We start from the raw sequence: 18,506 nt of genomic DNA on the forward strand, positions 1-18,506 counted from the left end.
CTCAAAGGCATTGCATCTTATTCCGACTTCGATGGATGTTATTGGAATTTAGTAGAAGATATAATATTAAAATGCAAATTCAAAGTTCCTCAAAAAGATCCTGACTTTTCTCTGCGAATACTCACAGAAGCTGCTATCTGGAATACTAAGACTCATCATGAAAGTTATTATGGAATTAAAATGAATATTGATCAGGATCTGGAAAGATACCAGATCTTACTTCAGGAGAGTAAAATCCAAGATTTGTACACGATTAAGACTAGAGTTGAACATATTAAGAGCCAAATAACTAATATTGAACAAACTCTAGGAGAATTCCATATGATCTCAGATGACTTGCTAATTGAAAAAGAGCTGACCATTATAAGAACAAACGGGAAGTACTTTTTATTCCCTACTACATTAATTATGTGTGTTCTCGATAACTTGCAGACACGATTCTACATAAGATTACATGTTGCAATTAAGGAACAGAATGAAGGACTCAGAGGTCTTTTAAACCATTATGACCGTCTTCACTCATCATTGGTCTTACTTAGATCTAAGTATAAAAATCACTTCTTTGATATCATGAAGAACTGGGATGCTTACTGTATAGGATGTACTGTGTCAGATGAAGTAGAAGATCTAGGATTTAAAACATTAAAGGAGTCGATAGAGGCCGAGCTGTTCGAAAAATACAATAGACATGATGTAAGAGATATATTAGATTTAATGTCCTGTCTTAACATATCAAATAACCGAGATATTGCAGTCCCGATCTCCCTTTATTTCTCAAACTTGAGTAAGAATTATGGTCATCCAATATTACATCCAACTGAAGGGATTGAAAAACTCCGTTTGAACTCTAAAAAACAGATCCCAGTTGATGATAACATAGCGAAGAAAGTTTTGTGGATGTTCAGAAAGACGTACTTTATGAATTACTTTAGGAAGAAAGGGCACTATCCACATCATAAAGTATTAGGAGAACTTCACCCAGTACTAGTTGATTGCTTGAAAGATGAAAGAGTATTAACAGCCAATGAATTAAAATCATTACCTCTATCTGCCTGGGGGAATCTGAAACTGGATAAAAACCATGACATGAGTTTAGAAATAGATGAAAAGGAATTGTTGAAAGATACTGCATGCTCACCCCCAAGAGAAGAATGGTTTCGACCCTATGATCAATGTGCCTTCCAAAATCTTTATAATCAAAGAAAACCTAGGAGTTGGAATGATTTTGAACCTCGAGTGTTATCAAGATACCTCAAGGGTGATGAAGGAGAATTAGCAAGAAAAATAATGGATCAAGAAAATTTGTTTTATAATCACTTACGGGATGATATAGTGCAACTTTGTCGAAAGGAAAGAGAGTTAAACATCAAGGGCAGGGTGTTCTGTAAGCAAACTTACGAGATGAGATTAATGCAGGTTTGTATGGAAAAGTCTCTAAGTGACAATATTCTCCCATATATAAGAGAACAAACTATGACTAATACTGAACTTGAAGTTGCAAAGAGGATGGATAAAGTTGCATCTCATCTCAAAGAGAAAGGTCATGCAAACCTTAATTTAGATCTGAGTTCATGGAATCAACTCAATCGTCACGAATTAAATAAATATTTATTTCAAGAATTGGATGATTTACATGGAAGGAAGAATCTTTATTCTGACTCTCATTTGTGGTTCAATCGCTGCATGGTATTGCTTAGTTCTAGATTAACCCCTCCCAAAATAGGACCAGACGGCGAACCACTAGCAGGAGATTATTGCCATTACAACCAGTTTGGAGGATTCGAAGGAATGAGACAAAAAGCGTGGACACTAACAACAATAATGATCATCAAAATTGCGTTAGAAGAATGTAATATCCATGGTGAAGTAATGGGACAAGGAGATAATCAGATAATCCACATAAGATTGAGTGCTGAACAACAGGGCAGACCTCATTTTTATATTAAACTTCTGCTCAATAGCTTGGATTATCTTTTCATATCCGCTGGTCTCTTATTGAAACTCCAGGAAACTTGGTATTCTCAAAATCTGTTTGAGTACTCAAAAGTTAGATATTACAAGTCAATCAGAATCGATGATAGTCTCAAAAGACTCAATAGAATGATACCCGATATAAATGAAGGATTTCCATCTTTACAATCCTTGATTACCGGAGTCTCTACCACAACCGAAAATATGTCCAGAAATTATGTCTCTCCGGTCACACCTTTTTTCCTTTACTCGCTAGAATTAGGTAACACTCTTAAACGGAAAGGTATACTTGATCTTAAGTCCAGAGAGACAGATAAATTATGTGCCTTGATGAATATTCCCTCTATTCTAGGGGGGTTACCTCTTTCAAACATGTATCAACATTGCCAGAGAGGATGCCCTGATCCACTAACAATCTGGCTTAAAGTTATTAAGACTATAAGAACGAATAGTCCTAGAATATATAATCACATATTACACCTCATTCCATGTAATATTAAAGCTACCTATGATCCTGTCAAATTAGTAGAAGACATATACAGCTTGAATATTGTCGGTATGCCAAACTTTGAAAGGAAAGCTCGAGAAATTATCGAAGAGTTTCTACCCACCTATGTCACCAACCCTAAAGTTATAAGATTATTAGGTGCGGACCGTTCAGATCTAGAAGCATTATGTAGTATTTTGACTACTATGAGACCATATGTTGCTAACCTGGCGCATGAGATTCTAAGAAATTCAAATGAGGGAGTCCAGTTACAGCTAATAGGGAGTTTCTCTAATCTTCAAACAATAAATCGGATGATAAATGAGGATTCAAATAGAACAGAGACGATTTTCTCTTTAGGGAAATTCAAAGATGCTGAGGCCATCGAGGTACTTAAGAAAAGATTAAGCAAGTCAGAATTACCAGTCAATGGAACCCATCTTTTAGAAAGTGCTCTTTCCTCTATTCCTTGTACTTTTAAAGCTTCACAGTGGCTCAGAGAGACTACCTGGGGATTTCCGATTACTGGGATTACAAGTCCTGTCCCCTGTGAACAGGTTAAAATAGAAGATTATGACACAGCAGAAAAACACCTTAAGAAAGACTGTATAATTGTTAAAACATCTTACAAGCTTAAAACTGAAGGGAGAAATGCACTCAAGGTTCGAGGACCATTTGAACCTTATTTGGGCTCATCTACCCCTGAAAAAATGATCAAACCAAAATTGACAGTCGTTAACCCAAATCCTCAAATCAAATCAGTTATGAAACTGTACTATATTCTGACATATTTAGAAAGAATGGATCCTAATAGTGCTCTAATTGGACTCGTGAATAAAATGATTCAAGAAAAACTTAAATATTTACCCACTGAATTTAGTCAAACTCCTCTCTCAGATTGGTGTGGAAGGAATTACGGCGGGAGTTATGAACACAGGTTTAAAGCTTCTTCCCAGAAAAGATCTGCTCTTTTCTCATTAATGGAAAACCTTGCAACACATGTCACTATAAACACCAACCTTCTTGGGAAAGCACTTAGAGGGAATGAAGATTATAACCTATTTTTTCAAGAAATTTTTCTTTATATACAAAATTATGTAACTGAATGTGCGAGTAGAGGAATACCTATTGCCGATACATATGCAGTGCCTCTAAATTGTCCAGATTGTACTTATTTAATTCTCAATACACCTATATCAATAAATCTCCAACATATGAGCTACCAATCAAGAATGATTCAAGATCAAGTTAACTCGAAATTAAGTAAAACTAACTTGACAGAAAGTATTCATATTTGCACACTCGCAATGTCTCTATCTGTAGGAAGGAAATTAGCAACTGCACGTCTCCATGACCCCGAAGTTCACAATACATTAGAAACATTTCAAGGGGTCAAGACCGATGAGTCAACAGAAAGAACTAGTAGCAATTTAATGTCAGAATTTCGTAATGCAAACATAGACTATGTCCTAGTTGGAGCATTACAAGGAAGCAAGCAGCTAGTAGAATTTGTACTAGGGAACTCTAGAGAATATCCTGTCTCGATATTCGAACACTTATCTTACTTAATAATCAACAGTGAGAGAATGCAAGAAATACTTCAACTCCTAGAAGTTCCTATAGAGAAGCACTCCTCAGTGACTCAAACAAGTGGACTAGCAAAGATACTTGCTAAGTCAACTCTAGAGTATATCCGAAATAGAAAAGGAATGTTCTTTAGAGCCTGTGCATTTACCACGTTCTCCTCTGACTTAATTTCTAAACAAGCCTATTTCTGGAGAATCTTTGTAGGACACCTCATCCATGAAGATTCAAGACTAACAACCACCCAAAAAAGAGGGATTATGAGAATTCCTCAATGCGGAGGGTCTAGTGTTCACGAATGGAGATCGAAGGTCCCTATAGATCTAACAAAGGGGCTCTCGGTTGAGATCAAATTCGAAGAAACTGATGCAATTTCTGTTTGGCGTGATCTCAAGAGTGAGATAAGTGAACATATAGAACCTAGGTTTCCCTTATCCAGCAGATTCAACAAAGAGATGTTCAAAAATAATGATTCTCCACCGAAAATCGAGATTAGTGAGCCATTAAACGACTGTTTCCACTTCTCCTTTGACTCCTTGCTAGAACACGGAGTAACAGAAAGTCCATTATGGGTAAAGTGGGTTCATCACTGCACCAGACAGGTTGGAAGAATTAGTACTTCAGCATCAAAAATTCATCAAGTAATGAGTTATTATCCAGAAATACTTCCTCAAGAGGGATTGATCATCACACTAGCAGAGGGATCAGGAGGAATCCTCCATTACTTCTCTCACCTGTTCACCACTTCGCATCTGATTTATAATACATTGCAAAGTGACATCGTCGAACATAAAGAGAATGTACTCAACATAAGTCCTCCAGCATTAGTCGGAGATCAATGTAGTCCTACAGATAGACTATTATACTTAGAGGAAACATGTCTAGGAGAAACTGATATTACAAACAGAACTTTCATTGAAAAATTCACCACTATAATACGGAGCGAAAATCGTACAATACTTATTCTCAATATGGATGCAGAACTGAAAACAGATCTGACTAACACCGATAAACTGGATATATACCTTCCTTTAGTTAGAACCCACCTCACACCTGCAAGCTTAATTATAAACAAAGTGTTCATCAAATCCCATGACGAGTTAACTCACATAAGATATCGGTGCAAGTCTCTTGGATATCTTTGCAACTTCCACAAACCATCCTCCAGCCATCCTCATAATGATGAGGTCTATGTAGTTTGTTTTCTAGACTTACGGAATAACTACATAGAATCACAAGAACCCATTGGAGAACTTCATTCTTTGAATTGGAAACTAGCACAAAAAAAGATTCAGCTGTTATCAACAAGACCTAACAGGGTAAATTACCTGAAGCACATATTAGGACAGGCCAATGAGAGTCTTCTTAGAAGTGTAAGGAGTCATCCTTGTGTTTGGACAGTCAGGGAGAAATATCAAGTCGAAGAAATTTCAGAACACTTCATTACGAAAAGACATCAAAGGAATCTAATCATGTGTCTTCTCGCAATAGAAAGAAATTCTGAAGTTATAGATTATCATGAAAAGATCATGGTCTATATACCATTTGTTAACAAAGAACAAATAGTATCTCTTCTTGTATTATCTGTACTAACATCACTTTATCGAAATTTTGACCAACTCGTTTCAATCTTGGACTCTCTCTCTATTTTAGAAGTCAAATGTAACATCATACCACCGAAGAAGATCGAAGTGAGCCTAGTTTTGATCACTGGCCCAGAGACTTCATTTCGATCTGTTCTTGGTATCCTAGATCACAAAATGAAAGATTACTTCAGGACTTTGCCGTTCTTCCGCGATCCAGTAAATCCAAGAGTCCCCGCTTATACCTTAAGAGATGGGATTACTAAAATGAGAGAAGCAGAACAAATGAGGTATGAAGTTGAGGCAAATCTCAAAGAATTGGTTAGAGAAAGCGAGTGTGGATATTCAAGTTACCTTCGAATTCTAAGAAGATAATAGAGACAAGTTTTTTAGTAATAGTATTAGAATTAGGTATTGATTAAATTGAGTGTTTAGAAAAAACCGATAGATTTAACTGTCCAATAATTAAGAGGTTGAACTCTTCAAATGACTTTAGGCCTTTCTTCGTTTTGTGACGCGAGCGCCTCCGCTTCCAGAACCCAAGGCGGCGTCCCAGCCAGTACACACGCCGCCTCAAAGGAGATGGTGCGATAACCACGGATGACCCTGACCGCGATGGTGCGTTGCGGCCGTTGCAGCAGCTTCGCCACCCCCACGGCCAGGGACTGGCCCCACACGGGCGCCCCGTATAGGGCCATTGACCGCACCACCCCCGTATAGAGACAGCGCGTCACCTGGTCAGGCCCCCCGACGTTGGGCGCTCTCACTTTAAGCTATTGCTGTCTTTAGTCGGACACTGCGCGTACTGCATGCAAAAAAAACATCAGTTCTGACTTTGTTGTTGAGTTCGAGTTGTGCGACTTAGATGACTGGCAGCGAGTGTCTATGCAAGCTGCATTCCAGATGAGACACCTCCCCCTCTGCCAGGGCACCAAACCAAAGTACATTCTCATTTGATTTTTATATTTTTTTACACTAAGCATCTTTTTCGTTCTATCTTGCTTTTTATTTGTTAACGATACCATCTATCAGTTTTTTTTTCCTACCTAAGCTGAGAGCCTTGAGGCAATATCAGCGTAACCTTAACTAGTAGGTGTGCTCACAGGGCTCAAACCCGACGACGTTGCTAACACGAACCTTAGCAAGAGCCGTGCTTCGCAGAGTCTACCACCGGATCGGAAACGCGACCCACTGAGAAGATCCGCCGAGAAACTCAGTGGGCTTTCTGGGGGTTTAAACGATGACCGGTCTGTCAGTGCAGGTACATAGACGCCATTTTCGATTCGTTTCTTTATTGGCGCGGCTTATATCGTTGTGTTTTCAAATCAGACAATACACGGCGTTAGTTAAGCCACGGCTTCGATTTTGTCTAATGCAGTGAGTTTTCGAGTACCTGACCATTTCGGTATCTGGTATAGGTACTAGATTCATTGGGAAGTGAGAACAGATATCTAAAGCAAATTGCATTGTCAAAAGGGAATTCCCAATTTCATGGATGCCCGTTTTCACGTATCGCTTTATTAGAATGATTTTACCTATTTAATTTTCCTTCAAATTGTTACGATAACCGTCATTGTTTACACGAAATTTCGTTCTTACAAAACAGGTGGGTATTTGAAATTTTAGAATCTCTCTGTTGTCTGATATCAGTAATTTATTTAAAATGACGTAGTCTTGATTCAATTTTTGCGGTGCAGTAATGAAAACTTCGAAGAAAACTTGGAAAGGTTAAGTAAAATAAAGACAACATGTAGTTCTTAAACTTTAATTAAAAACGTTGTGTACAAATATTCTACTTGCCGGCATGCGATTAACATTTAATTTTATTACAATTACATATAATCACTGGATGAATATTTAATATGTCTAAACCTACCTGTGGACGAGTCATTATAGCAAATTATTATCAAATGAATTAAATTTAAAAGGCCCAAAAGCATATTATTATCATAAATGAAACTTAACAAGTCTCTCAGACCGTGAGTAGTTATTAGTGTTGCTATATCATAGGTTTTATTTCCTATTGAGTCTGCAGCACCGTGATTTTGATAGAGGCGGATGGCAAAATAATTGTACAGTCATTGCCATTATGAGGAATGTGCTGCACAAGTTCTGATGGTTGTAAAGTGCAAACCAAGCTAATCGTTATCACATTTCTTTTTTTAGCAAAAATATTCTGGTACATACATTATTACTGTTACCATCAGTCGACTAAGTTACTGCGAAATTCATTTCTCAAGAGAGAAAACAGGAAAATCAGCACCAGAATCATTGTTGTATAAAGCTCCGGTAAACTCGAACTGCATTACAATTAAATAGCTACTGCTGTTTGCACTCAGCGGGGTTCTCGGCAGGTCCCTTGCCGGGTTTCTTGGTTCGTCTCCGAGGCGCCGGCTCATCGTCTTCGCTCTCCTCCATCGAGCATTCCTCTTCCTCCTAAATACAACAGCGTTATGGTTAAAACATCGACCGGCACATTGCATTACCAGTGTAAGTGAATTCTGCAACCATCCGCATCGTCTCCGTCAAAACTAACATGCAAAACGAGGTGAAATAAAACACATTTGTAAAAAGCATACAATTTTAATGTCACTATTAACGACATCATGCCAAAAACATAAGAAGCCATTAAAACCAAGTACAACTACCTGAGTGGCTGCCATACATTAACTTTATTATGCCAACTTCAATAGAAAGTTACATAAATAAAAAAATATATCTATACTCCCTAGCTATTGTCAAGTTATCATAAAATATAAATTGGATAGATCACAGTTAGCAATGCTGAAATGATGAATTTGTTTAAATGCATTTTGGCACTAAGAGATTCAACAAATATTCCGGTTCAAGGACAAGCCTGTCTCGGCAACAGTACTATTGGAATGACAACACATTAAAAGTAAGAAACAAATCATCTTAAGAGATTAATAATATCACATGAAATTTCAAAGTAAAAATAAACGAATAAGCAAAACTCGTGAACAAAAAAAAAATACACACTATAATGACTGTATAATAAATAAAAACGAATTTGTTTAACTAGAAATGCATCAGTAGTTTATCATTACAAAAATCTAATATTAAACATGCATTACACATTAAGAAGGCACTGATCACTTCTCGCAGTCTGCTCTTTTGGAATAGACCATATCAATTTCTAAAACATATTTATCTAATCAAAGGATAAATCATGCATAGAAACTTGTAGCGAGAAACATAAATACTAGGGATTTACAAGGAGCCCGACGCGCTATTCTTTAGAATTCGTTTACAATTGATATGAGCCAGATATGATCACGACAGCTAGCAGCACAGCGATGTCGTGTGCGTTTATTTAGAGGTTCCTATGTTATTTGTTGCAATAAATACAAGCGATCGAGTCGGACGAATGCCTCTGAGGCTTATAGAAGGCTAGGGGGGACGGTCTCGTATCAATCCTCCACGTCGGAAACTTCCTCGGTACCGGAGTCTTCGTCAGAGTACGAATCCTCCTGAAACCAAACATGACCGCTGTTGGTTGCGCTGCCTTCACCAGACGTAGATACCGTATGCGTTATATAAACCCACCCTCAGCCCGTAATGCGCCTGCCCTAGATGATTACACTACATAGCAATTCAAGACATCTATCAAGCAATTACTTGATTAAGAGATTGAATTTTAGTTTACATGGTCACTATAAGTTTATTAAAATTTTCTATTTGGGTTGAGTTTCATCTTTGGATGTAGACTTAAATGGCAATGCAGTGTTTCAATCATTTACTTCATATAGCAACCATAAAAGAAAATCTTTGCAAAGTCCAGTAGGTATACCCAGTCAGCCTATTTTTACCAATTACAGGTTTCACAACCGAATACCGTACCTCCGTCTGTTCAGGATAAGGGATAAATGAAAACGTTCTAAGCAAGCATAATAAAGCTACCATGCATGTACGACTGTAGAAACAAAAAATGGCTGTAGAATTCACTAATTATGCAATCTTACAACTACCACAAGATTAAAAGATAACACTAAAATACTGCACATTTTATTTCTTCTAGACAACTCCTACTATAATTAACAGGTTATATTTAAAAGCAAGCTATTTTTAATAGCTTAATGAAAAGAAAACTATAGTCAAAATCTAGTTTCTATTATTTTGAATTAGTGTTAAAATCATCAAAAAAAAGGTTATTTAATCAATATGTCCTATACCATAATATGCAGGAATAGATCAGCTCCAATTAATTTTTTTCGCAATAATATTCAACACTAGAAAATTTCAATATGAGCAAAAAATATTAAATTCAGTTAATGACTTTCGATATCAACTGCTATATGTGAAATTTGAACATACCTCTTCTTCATAATCGTCATCGTCATCATCCTCGAGTCCCTCGCCGGTGTAGAGCAGCACGGCACGAGACACGACGCGCTCGCGGATGTAGTGACCGATCTCAAAGTCCGCAGTCAACAACGCCTACAACGTTAAGTTTAGTTTATAATTATGCAATATTTATGTTCAACATTATCAATGAAAATTACTGTTTCAGTTGGTGATGCATGTTTCGTTAATCATTTTATTTCAGTTATTGGTGTTGAAAATCATCATGAAGAATAAGCAATAGTTTTTTTTTTTTGATAATTTTCCATAAAATTATTAAAAACTAAATGTACCTGTACATCAGAGGCGACTGTAGAGTTAGGATCTTCCGGCAGAGTTGGTGGGTTAAAGAAATTGAAGAAGGAGTCAGCTTGGACGGACTTAGTGACAGTGCGAACTGACCCACGGGACTTGTGCTTCTGTTTCTTCTTTATGGTCTTGACAGTTACGTTTTTACCAGCATTCCAGTTTATTTCACATCCCTAAACAAACAACAACAATAATCTATCTATATATATAAAAATGAATTGCTGTTCGTTAGTTCGCTAAAACTCGAGAACGGCTGGTCCGATTTGGCTAATTTTGGTCTTGAATTATTTGTGGAAGTCCAGAGAAGGTTTAAAAGGTAAGATAAATATGAAAATGCTCGGAATTAAACAAAAACAACAATTTTGTTTTTCCTTTCATGTGTTGCCCGTCGGACAGATTCCTTTTGTTTGTTTTAAGTTTATTTTATACAAAAGTTTAGGTCTTTTATTTATCGATTGTGGCACTACGAAGTCTGCCGGGTCAGCTAGTAATAATAATATATTTTAGTGTTCTTCTTCTATAAAAAAAATGATCAATAATAGCAAAACAAACCTTGCAAGAATAAATTTCAGGACCTTCAAATTCTAATGGACTCTCTTCATCAGGCTTGCACTTCATTAAGTACTCTTTAGTAAGTACTGTATTTGTGAAGTATTCATTTGGAGCAAAGTAGAATTCCAGAGTGAAGCTTATGGGGTCTTCATGCATTTGCACTGAATTAGAAAAAGCTAATTAAGTCTTAGAAAATGTAGATAATTAAATTGTCATGTCAATAATTGTGATAATCAGTTGGTGATGCATGTTAAAAAATCAATCATAATTTTCAGAATTTGGTGTGAAATGTCATCATGTAATTTTATTGATTTTTATTGAGAAGCTAGGTGAAAAAGCTAACAGTTCACCTGGTAAATTGAAATAAACGAGTATTGCTAATAACTTAGCAAATGTCCACAAACTCAACAAACATACCTTTAATATCTTGCAAGCATTTTAGAATTGGTTCATCATGTTCTTGCATCATTTCGCTGAGCATTGAGACATTCCTGAATATGTTGTACCAAAAGTCTGGGATACCCTTTACATTGGGATCCATTGGAGGCCTAAAATGTGCATATAATTATGAAATAAATGTTTAGAAAAATATAAAATTAATTAATCAACTTTTTGGCTTCAGTTGGTGATGCATGTTCAAATCAATCACAATATTTCAGTGTTTGGTGTTTAAAATATCATCATTTGCAAAAGTTTAAAAAAATAGAGACAATTCTTAACATTTTCCAGCAAAAGGATAACAACGTTTAAATACAGAGTTATTCAAAACTGTTCTAAACACAAATTGGTCTTAATGTTACATTTGTAGACAACAAAATATTTTTGATTTTATCATATTATACAACTTTGTTTTAAAACAATTTCTTTTAACCAATACTCACTCAATAGCCTTGTCATCCTTCTTTTCCTCACCCTCAGTGATGGCAGCATTTTGTACCGCCCGAGCTAACTCTTCTTCTTCAGTGTCATCACGCCATGGGTTGAGACATTCATCATCATTAGGTTCATATGTGCCATTCACAATAAGAGCTCGCTGTGAACATAATTTATTCATTCTCATTTATACTCATTGCACAATCAGATTACAAAGTTTTAATGTATAGTGTTTTTCAAAAACACAAAAAAAATATATCGACGCTTGAAAGGCAAACGTGACTACGCGACAATGCGTGAACTTTACAGTAGACTAATTTAAAGTTGAAATACCTGAAAAAAAAAAATTATTTTAACGAATCTATAGCTGTAGGACTGAAATGATTTTAATAGACCTAGAAATATATTTTTTTTGCGCATCGAATATGATTATTGCCTATCATTTATGTACAAAGCAGTCGCTTAGTTCGCTTAGTCACGTTTGCCTTTCAAGCGTCGATATGCAAAACGCATTAAGACCCACCTTTTCATAAAGAGGCTTGTAAAGTTTTTCATATTTGCATTCGAGTGCATGTACTTCACTGTAAAACTTGGCCTCAATGTCGACAAACTCCTTCTGAAGAGTTCTCAAGGCGCGGATTCGCCGACGAACATTCGGGGGTAGGGATGCCATCGCTTCTGCATGAAGGCGATTTGTGATGGCCGCTATCATTTCATTACGGGTCACGCCACTAAAATAAAACAGTTAAAATGCTTTTCAGTCAATATAGGCAAAACACAAGTATAATTCGTTTATTATCCTAGCCTATTCTAGACCCTCCTTCGGAAACAACTTCACCCTACTAACAAGTTAAAATACGGTCCCTGGACTATGGTATCTAGGGTACCGTAAAAACTAACGCCCTTAGGGTTCAGTCTGTTCGAGAAAATATTTCTACTAAACTTCAACTTTACTCCTACTTTTTTACTGAACATTCTGTTTACAAAACTAGGGTTATTATAAACGTAAGATTTAAACATTATTACCATTACACAAAAATGGCTGTTTTTTTGCAATCACCTAACACTTCGAAACGAATTTTGATCTAGAGTATGCAGGTTATCTTCTTTCGTTATCTGATTTCAGTACAACACAATATGCCTGTGTTGACCCACATCGAAAATAACTCGTTCTACACGTGTTATAAACAGTAGTTACCCTGTTAACATTTACCAGAAAACATTATGTGATGACATACATGGCTTCGAATTTACATTGAATTCTTAAAATGTTAAATTTAACTTAAAATTGTCAAACAACATTCGAATGTTTAATATTGATTGATATGGAGTCATCCATTCCTTAAGTGTTAAAAAATATTGTACAATAAAAATGTTGTATTTATTACTTTTGTGGAATGATTTTTTTTGTTTTCCCAAATTCATTATATTAAATTATTTGATTTAACATCTTTAGTTTATGAATCCAGTTACTGTTTTTTTTAACAACAGTAATTTCATTAAACATTATAACAACAGTATTCTGCATTTTTACTCTTTTCATCAAAAATACAGTGCAGAGTAATATTTACATCGCGATTTGTTTTACATTCATGGTCAGACACGACCAAAAATGTTCAAAACAAGTTTCTGGGTTTATTATTAATTATGTGTATTAGTAATTTAGAAAAATCCCTGTTCATTTCATCAGTGATTCATTGCATGCATTCATCTCATTTAATGTAGGTATAACTCCTAAATAAATATATAATAAAACCACATTACATTTAACAACACTTTAGAGGCACAATCGTAACAAGCTTTTGAAAAGGGAGGTCGATTTAATCTTGCTGTGTCGATGACCCGTTCAAAAGATGGCGTGATCGTTTTTTGTTTGTCTCGAGAATTCCTGGAGTCAATACATTGTAAATGATAAAAAATGTATGAACATTAAATAAGTTTTCAAAAGTGGCCATTTCGATGTCGAAATATCTATACTAATATTATAAAGCTGAAGAGTTTGCTTGTTTGTTTGAACGCGCTAATCTCAGGAACTACTGGTCCGATTTGAAAAATTATTTCAGTGTCAGATAGCTCATTTATTGAGGAAGGCTTATAGGCTATATAACATCACGCTAAGACCAATACAGGCGGAGCATCAATAAAGAATGTTTCAAAATCGGGGTATTTTACCCATTTGAGAGCTTCCGCTGCGTGCGCCGCGGAAACGGTTAGTTTCACTAAAATAATATATGACAGAATTGTTCCCCTTTAAAAGATCTAAAAAAAGCCCGCAACAGCATATGTCTATATGTTAAGGTTGGCACTATAAGGTTTTTTATGGTAACCAAATTTGTTCTAAAATAAAGCATTATTTGTGAAGGTATTTTTTATAAATTAATGTTTATATGTTTACACATTGAAACACTCAAATTACTTCAAGATAGGCTTTGACAATTATTGATTTTTCTGGATTTCTCCAGGATCCCATCATATTACAGGACCATTGGGGAAGTCTACCCTTTGGAACAAAAAAAAGAAAATATAATTTCAGAATCGGTTCAAGCATTCTTGAGAAATCGGTGAACATACATAGATGAAAATATTATGGTCGAATTGATAACTTCCTCTTTTGAAGTCGCTTAAAAAGCGTGATTTTGGTACCTTTAATAGTTCCTTAACGTTATATTATTAAAAAAAAAATTCACTTTCTACGTAAATGAAGTAAATGAAGAGGCGGGTAAAATTTAGCGTTATACCAAAGTATCTATTCCACAGGGACGAAGTCGCGGGCAAAGGTTAGTTAAATATATAAAATAGACAGTGTTATATAGCGACAAAAACTAGACGTAATTAAATTCAAAGATACAAAAAAAAGAAGCCCTCCACCAGGCAAAAGATTAGAATAGGTGAAACAGTAAGAAGACAACAGAAGAGTCACGATCTTTGACAATAAGAGAACAACTGAGACGCCAAAAAAGACATGTTACAATTACATTACTCATTCTGCATTTAAATATGCGTAACATATTTGCATTAAAATGCTTAAGTGTATAAGAAAAGACATTTTGTTAGTCGACATAGGCGTCCGACGTATAATGTTTTTTGTAAGTTTCGATGCTACAAACGTCTTTCAGATATAACGCAAGACGAGGGCCTCGATACTACACGGTATACCATTTTTCGTACAACACGGTTTCGCTTTAAGATACGGTACGAATTAATCGTGTTGTGCGAAGGACGCCTGTATATAACAAAGCTACGGTAGAAGGTGTTTACATATTAATAAATCAAACAGAGTGCAGGTCATGTGTCAATACTTAAAAAAAAAGTATATAGATAAAAAATTCTTTCGCCTATTCAAGCTTTGAAGAAATTTACCTTTTTTAAACAAACGTAAACTTTAGCTGAATCTTTTTTGAAGCGATTTTCAATGTCAGAACCTTCTTTAATAGCATTTCTGACTAAGGGCTTTTATTGATGGGTTTCCGAGGTCGCCTATTATATCGAGTTTTAGCATTTTCATGTTAATTAACAGCCATTTATTCATTTTATATGTATGATACAAAAGTCAATATTTCATTAATTTTTATTTTAAATTTTGGAATTGAAGTTTTCAAAAATATAGTATTACTAAATATTTCCAAATAAACTATAAATTCAGGTATCCCTTAGCTAGGATTATTCTGTGTTATAGGTACAAAAAACCCAGGGTGTAGGTACACAGACATACCTAAATTACTAAATTTATCTTTCACAAAGGCATTAACTGACTTAATGTCTGTATAATCAGTCAATGCAGAATCTGTATTATAAAGATCACTAAAATCGCTCAAAGATCGAAATTTGAACTTAAATACCTCAACATTTAGATTCTCTATCCTTTTATTGTCAGGTATTATAAGAAAAAGGTTAGATAAAAACAAAGTCAGACCTCGCCAAGAGGCGGCTCACTAAATTGTATCTATATGTTTTTTTTACACAATGAACATTAGTACCAGTTTAAAATGCCTATATGATAATCTTTCATATGGGATTCATTATTAACGAAAACTAGTTATCCTAGACACAATAACTGAATTTGGAGAGCTAAATTAAACTCTTAAATGGAGCATAAATGATTCATCAGTTCAATGACACCAGAGTATGATCTGATTGGCTTACAAATGCAAAAAAAGTAAGACTAATGCATAATGGAAAGCAATGAAACATACTAAGCAGCAGTTTGGTTATGCCCTTGGTATTGCAGAGAACCTTGTGATAGTAAAGTGGACTGTATGGTGATGCAGATATGCTATATAAAAATAATAATATAATGTTGGCCTTACTTTGTTTAAAAAAAAAGGTTTTTCTCTTTTCAGTATAATGTTCTAATTTTAATTGCAGTCAAATTCCATTATGCAAGTGGTTGCTATAACCAAGTACAAGCTATCATTCTATCATTTGCTATGATTGATACAAGGTTATTATTGATAAATCTTTCTTCAGACCCTAATCAAACTTTAACGAAAATGAATATTCTTGACTTGTGCTGTTCACAGAGGCTTGTCTCTGTTCTAAACATGACATTTTATGTAATTACATAATGACACATACAAAATGTTTGTTCTAAAGTAATTACTTTAGAACAAACATTTTCAAAATAATTTCAAACAATGATTACTTCTTTTAAGTTTTCCCTTCTCAGATATGAATTATTTTAACTTCAATTATGAATGACAATGATACATTTACATTACTTGCAATCTATGTTTTGCCTACTTCTTTTAATTGGCAAGTACTTTTAGTGTTTGCGTGTTAAAACTGTACTTTTGACTAATAACATTTGCTTTATTTATAACCTTTACAATAAGATGTAAATGGAAGAAATACAAAAAAATGCCTTTTTTTAAATCAGGATTAAGTAGAATTCAAGAATTGCTGTTTTTTTAAATATACTTTTGGATTTTGCTACTGTTTTATTAATATTGCTCGATTTTTTCTACAATCCATGTAGCACATGTAAACTTTTTCTCTCTAATTTTAGTCTTTAGGTCTTGGTGAAAATAAAATATTGGTACTTATATATTATATTTGGTAAGATTCATAATAAGAAATGTCTAGTTAATGTTTCGATTACAAATTGATCTGCACATATTACTTTTAGGTGAATGATTACGAGATTAGTTACGAATATTGAGTAGTAATTTTAACTACAATGCAGCGCTGTCCTGTGGGACTGATCTTCTCTGGGCTTCAATTAATCAAGCACACATGTCTTGTGTAAGAATTGGATGAGTCATAATCTCGGAATTTGGGAATGAGCACATGGGCTGCGATAGACCGTTCATGTTTGATAACGTTCCAAATCATGTTAGAAACAATATTCAATGGTAAATTCAGTTAAAAATATTATGTTTAGGACTTTGGTTTTGAACTCGTTTTGAACAGAAAATGTGTCCTTTATTGCGAATACGCAAATGATAGGAAGAGTAACAATCCGTTACTTAAGTACCTTTTCAACAGGTGTTGCGCTAGTTCACCACTTCCGACGACTTCTTCTTCTTCGGCAGACTCCATTTCGGATGTGTGGTCGTCACCAGAACGTTCGACGGTACCCATATTTAATATTTCACTCTAAAACAATATAATTACGTTAATAAGTGAACTTACGGCCACGTTGGTTACCGTACCGGCTTTTCAAAAAAACATAAAACTACAACACTATCCAAATTAATATTCATTTTGGTTACTTATAATTGCACTGAGAATTGTTGCAAATACATTGAACAGCAACTTAAAACGTAAAATTTAATGCGCAGTACACTAAAATCTAGCAGACCGACCACATGGCATGGCTTGTATTCTTTGAAAATACGTACCACTTCTTTGTGATAGTGAATGTTAAAACTCAGTAGATGATCAAAATTAAAAATTGCTAAAATAGAACTCAAACAATCACTAACAAGCGATTTAGTTTAATTTTAAAACGTACCTCACCGCCGTCAAAATTTTCCGAAAAGAAAGATGGCGACGTGACACGGTCAGCGAATGATTTAAAAATGTTTCAAAGACCTTTTCGTTGGGTTTCACTGCTCCACAGAGAGAGCAAAAGAACGCAAGTTCGTAGAGCCCCAAATATGCCGTGTTGTGTTGTACGCATTGCTAAGGCATTCGTACAGTTCACCATGTATTATAAATTCTATAACATAAAAACTTAAATACCTCATTCAACTTCTTCTTAAACTTCATAGTAGCGTTCGTTTTATTCTAAAAAGATTACTCACACTTCACAGGCTGTCTGCGTACTTAAACGATAAAAAGTTGCAAAATTTCGATTCAGTTTCGTTCGTTTGTGGAGTCTTAATTGTCTAGAACAAAATAGATGTCAAATTAAATTTTTTGTGTTATATTTATAAAATTACAAATCTTTTTTTTATTGCCCTTGTAGGCAGACGAGCATACGGCCCACCTGATGGTGAGTGGTTACCGTCGCCCATGCACTTCAAGAATGCCAGGGGCAAAGCCAAGCCGCTGCCTACCAAGCATGAATAATCTACATGAACTTACAATTTTTTCGGAGCCAATCCCGACCTTATCATCGATCATGGATCCGTTTAAATTCTAATCATTTTCGTCGATCAATCGGTCACCTAACGAAGCATAGTAATTATCCTTGTACAGCCCATTCTTAAATCTTGTAACAGTTCTTTTTGTATATGAAAATAACACCGAACTGAAGTTTCGATAATTATTTGCTGACTCCACAAAAAGCAAGCTAAATAGGTATATATGTATTATTTAAGTATAATTTACACAGGCCGCTG

The 18,506-nt window shown here is 35.1% G+C and overlaps 2 protein-coding genes and 2 non-coding genes across 9 annotated transcripts; 1 reads left to right on the forward strand and 3 right to left on the reverse strand.

Annotated features, from left to right (window-relative positions):
* Nucleotides 1-281: 281 nt before the first annotated feature.
* On the forward strand, nucleotides 282-6,138 carry LOC149499578 (uncharacterized). Its single transcript, XM_089739376.1, has one exon. The coding sequence runs from the start codon at nucleotides 322-324 to the stop codon at nucleotides 5,998-6,000; it is 5,679 nt and encodes a 1,892-aa protein (XP_089595502.1). The 5' UTR covers nucleotides 282-321; the 3' UTR covers nucleotides 6,001-6,138.
* A 1,238-nt stretch (nucleotides 6,139-7,376) lies between these two features.
* On the reverse strand, nucleotides 7,377-17,830 carry LOC114245049 (nucleosome assembly protein 1-like 1-A). 6 transcript variants are annotated; one of them, XM_089739383.1, is made up of 9 exons: nucleotides 17,675-17,830; nucleotides 17,195-17,316; nucleotides 12,245-12,452; nucleotides 11,730-11,881; nucleotides 11,266-11,396; nucleotides 10,849-11,009; nucleotides 10,281-10,469; nucleotides 9,961-10,083; nucleotides 7,377-8,061 (listed from the first exon to the last, which is right to left on the reverse strand). In XM_089739383.1, the coding sequence occupies exons 2-9, from the start codon at nucleotides 17,299-17,301 to the stop codon at nucleotides 7,945-7,947; spliced, it is 1,188 nt and encodes a 395-aa protein (XP_089595509.1). In that variant the 5' UTR covers nucleotides 17,302-17,316; nucleotides 17,675-17,830; the 3' UTR covers nucleotides 7,377-7,944. The 6 variants fall into 6 exon arrangements, with proteins under 6 accessions (XP_089595509.1, XP_028033042.1, XP_089595510.1 ...); XM_028177241.2 differs by having other exon boundaries at nucleotides 7,377-9,116; XM_089739384.1 differs by having other exon boundaries at nucleotides 17,680-17,775.
* Nucleotides 11,075-11,155, reverse strand: LOC114241103 (small nucleolar RNA Me18S-Um1356). Its single transcript, XR_003624558.1, has one exon. It is a non-coding gene; the product is annotated as a small nucleolar RNA Me18S-Um1356 (small nucleolar RNA).
* Nucleotides 11,459-11,541, reverse strand: LOC114241110 (small nucleolar RNA Me18S-Um1356). The gene has a single exon (XR_003624559.1). It is a non-coding gene; the product is annotated as a small nucleolar RNA Me18S-Um1356 (small nucleolar RNA).
* Nucleotides 17,831-18,506: the final 676 nt, after the last annotated feature.

This window comes from Bombyx mandarina, chromosome A1, assembly GCF_030267445.1.
Source record: "Bombyx mandarina strain Sakado chromosome A1, ASM3026744v2".
NCBI classification, from domain to species: Eukaryota; Metazoa; Arthropoda; class Insecta; order Lepidoptera; family Bombycidae; genus Bombyx; species Bombyx mandarina.

Bases quoted from the DNA above. Each gene is read 5' to 3' on its own strand.
- LOC149499578 (XM_089739376.1), top strand. From the start codon at position 322: ATGATCTCAGATGACTTGCTAATTGAAAAAGAGCTGACCATTATAAGA.
- LOC114245049 (XM_089739383.1), bottom strand. From the start codon at position 17,301: ATGGGTACCGTCGAACGTTCTGGTGACGACCACACATCCGAAATGGAG. The intron at 10,470-10,848 runs GTTTGTTTTGCT...TTGTTTGTTTAG, and splicing joins CTGAAATTTATTCTTGCAAG to GGATGTGAAATAAACTGGAA. The intron at 8,062-9,960 runs GTATGTTCAAAT...TGTTGTATTTAG, and splicing joins ATGACGATTATGAAGAAGAG to GAGGAAGAGGAATGCTCGAT.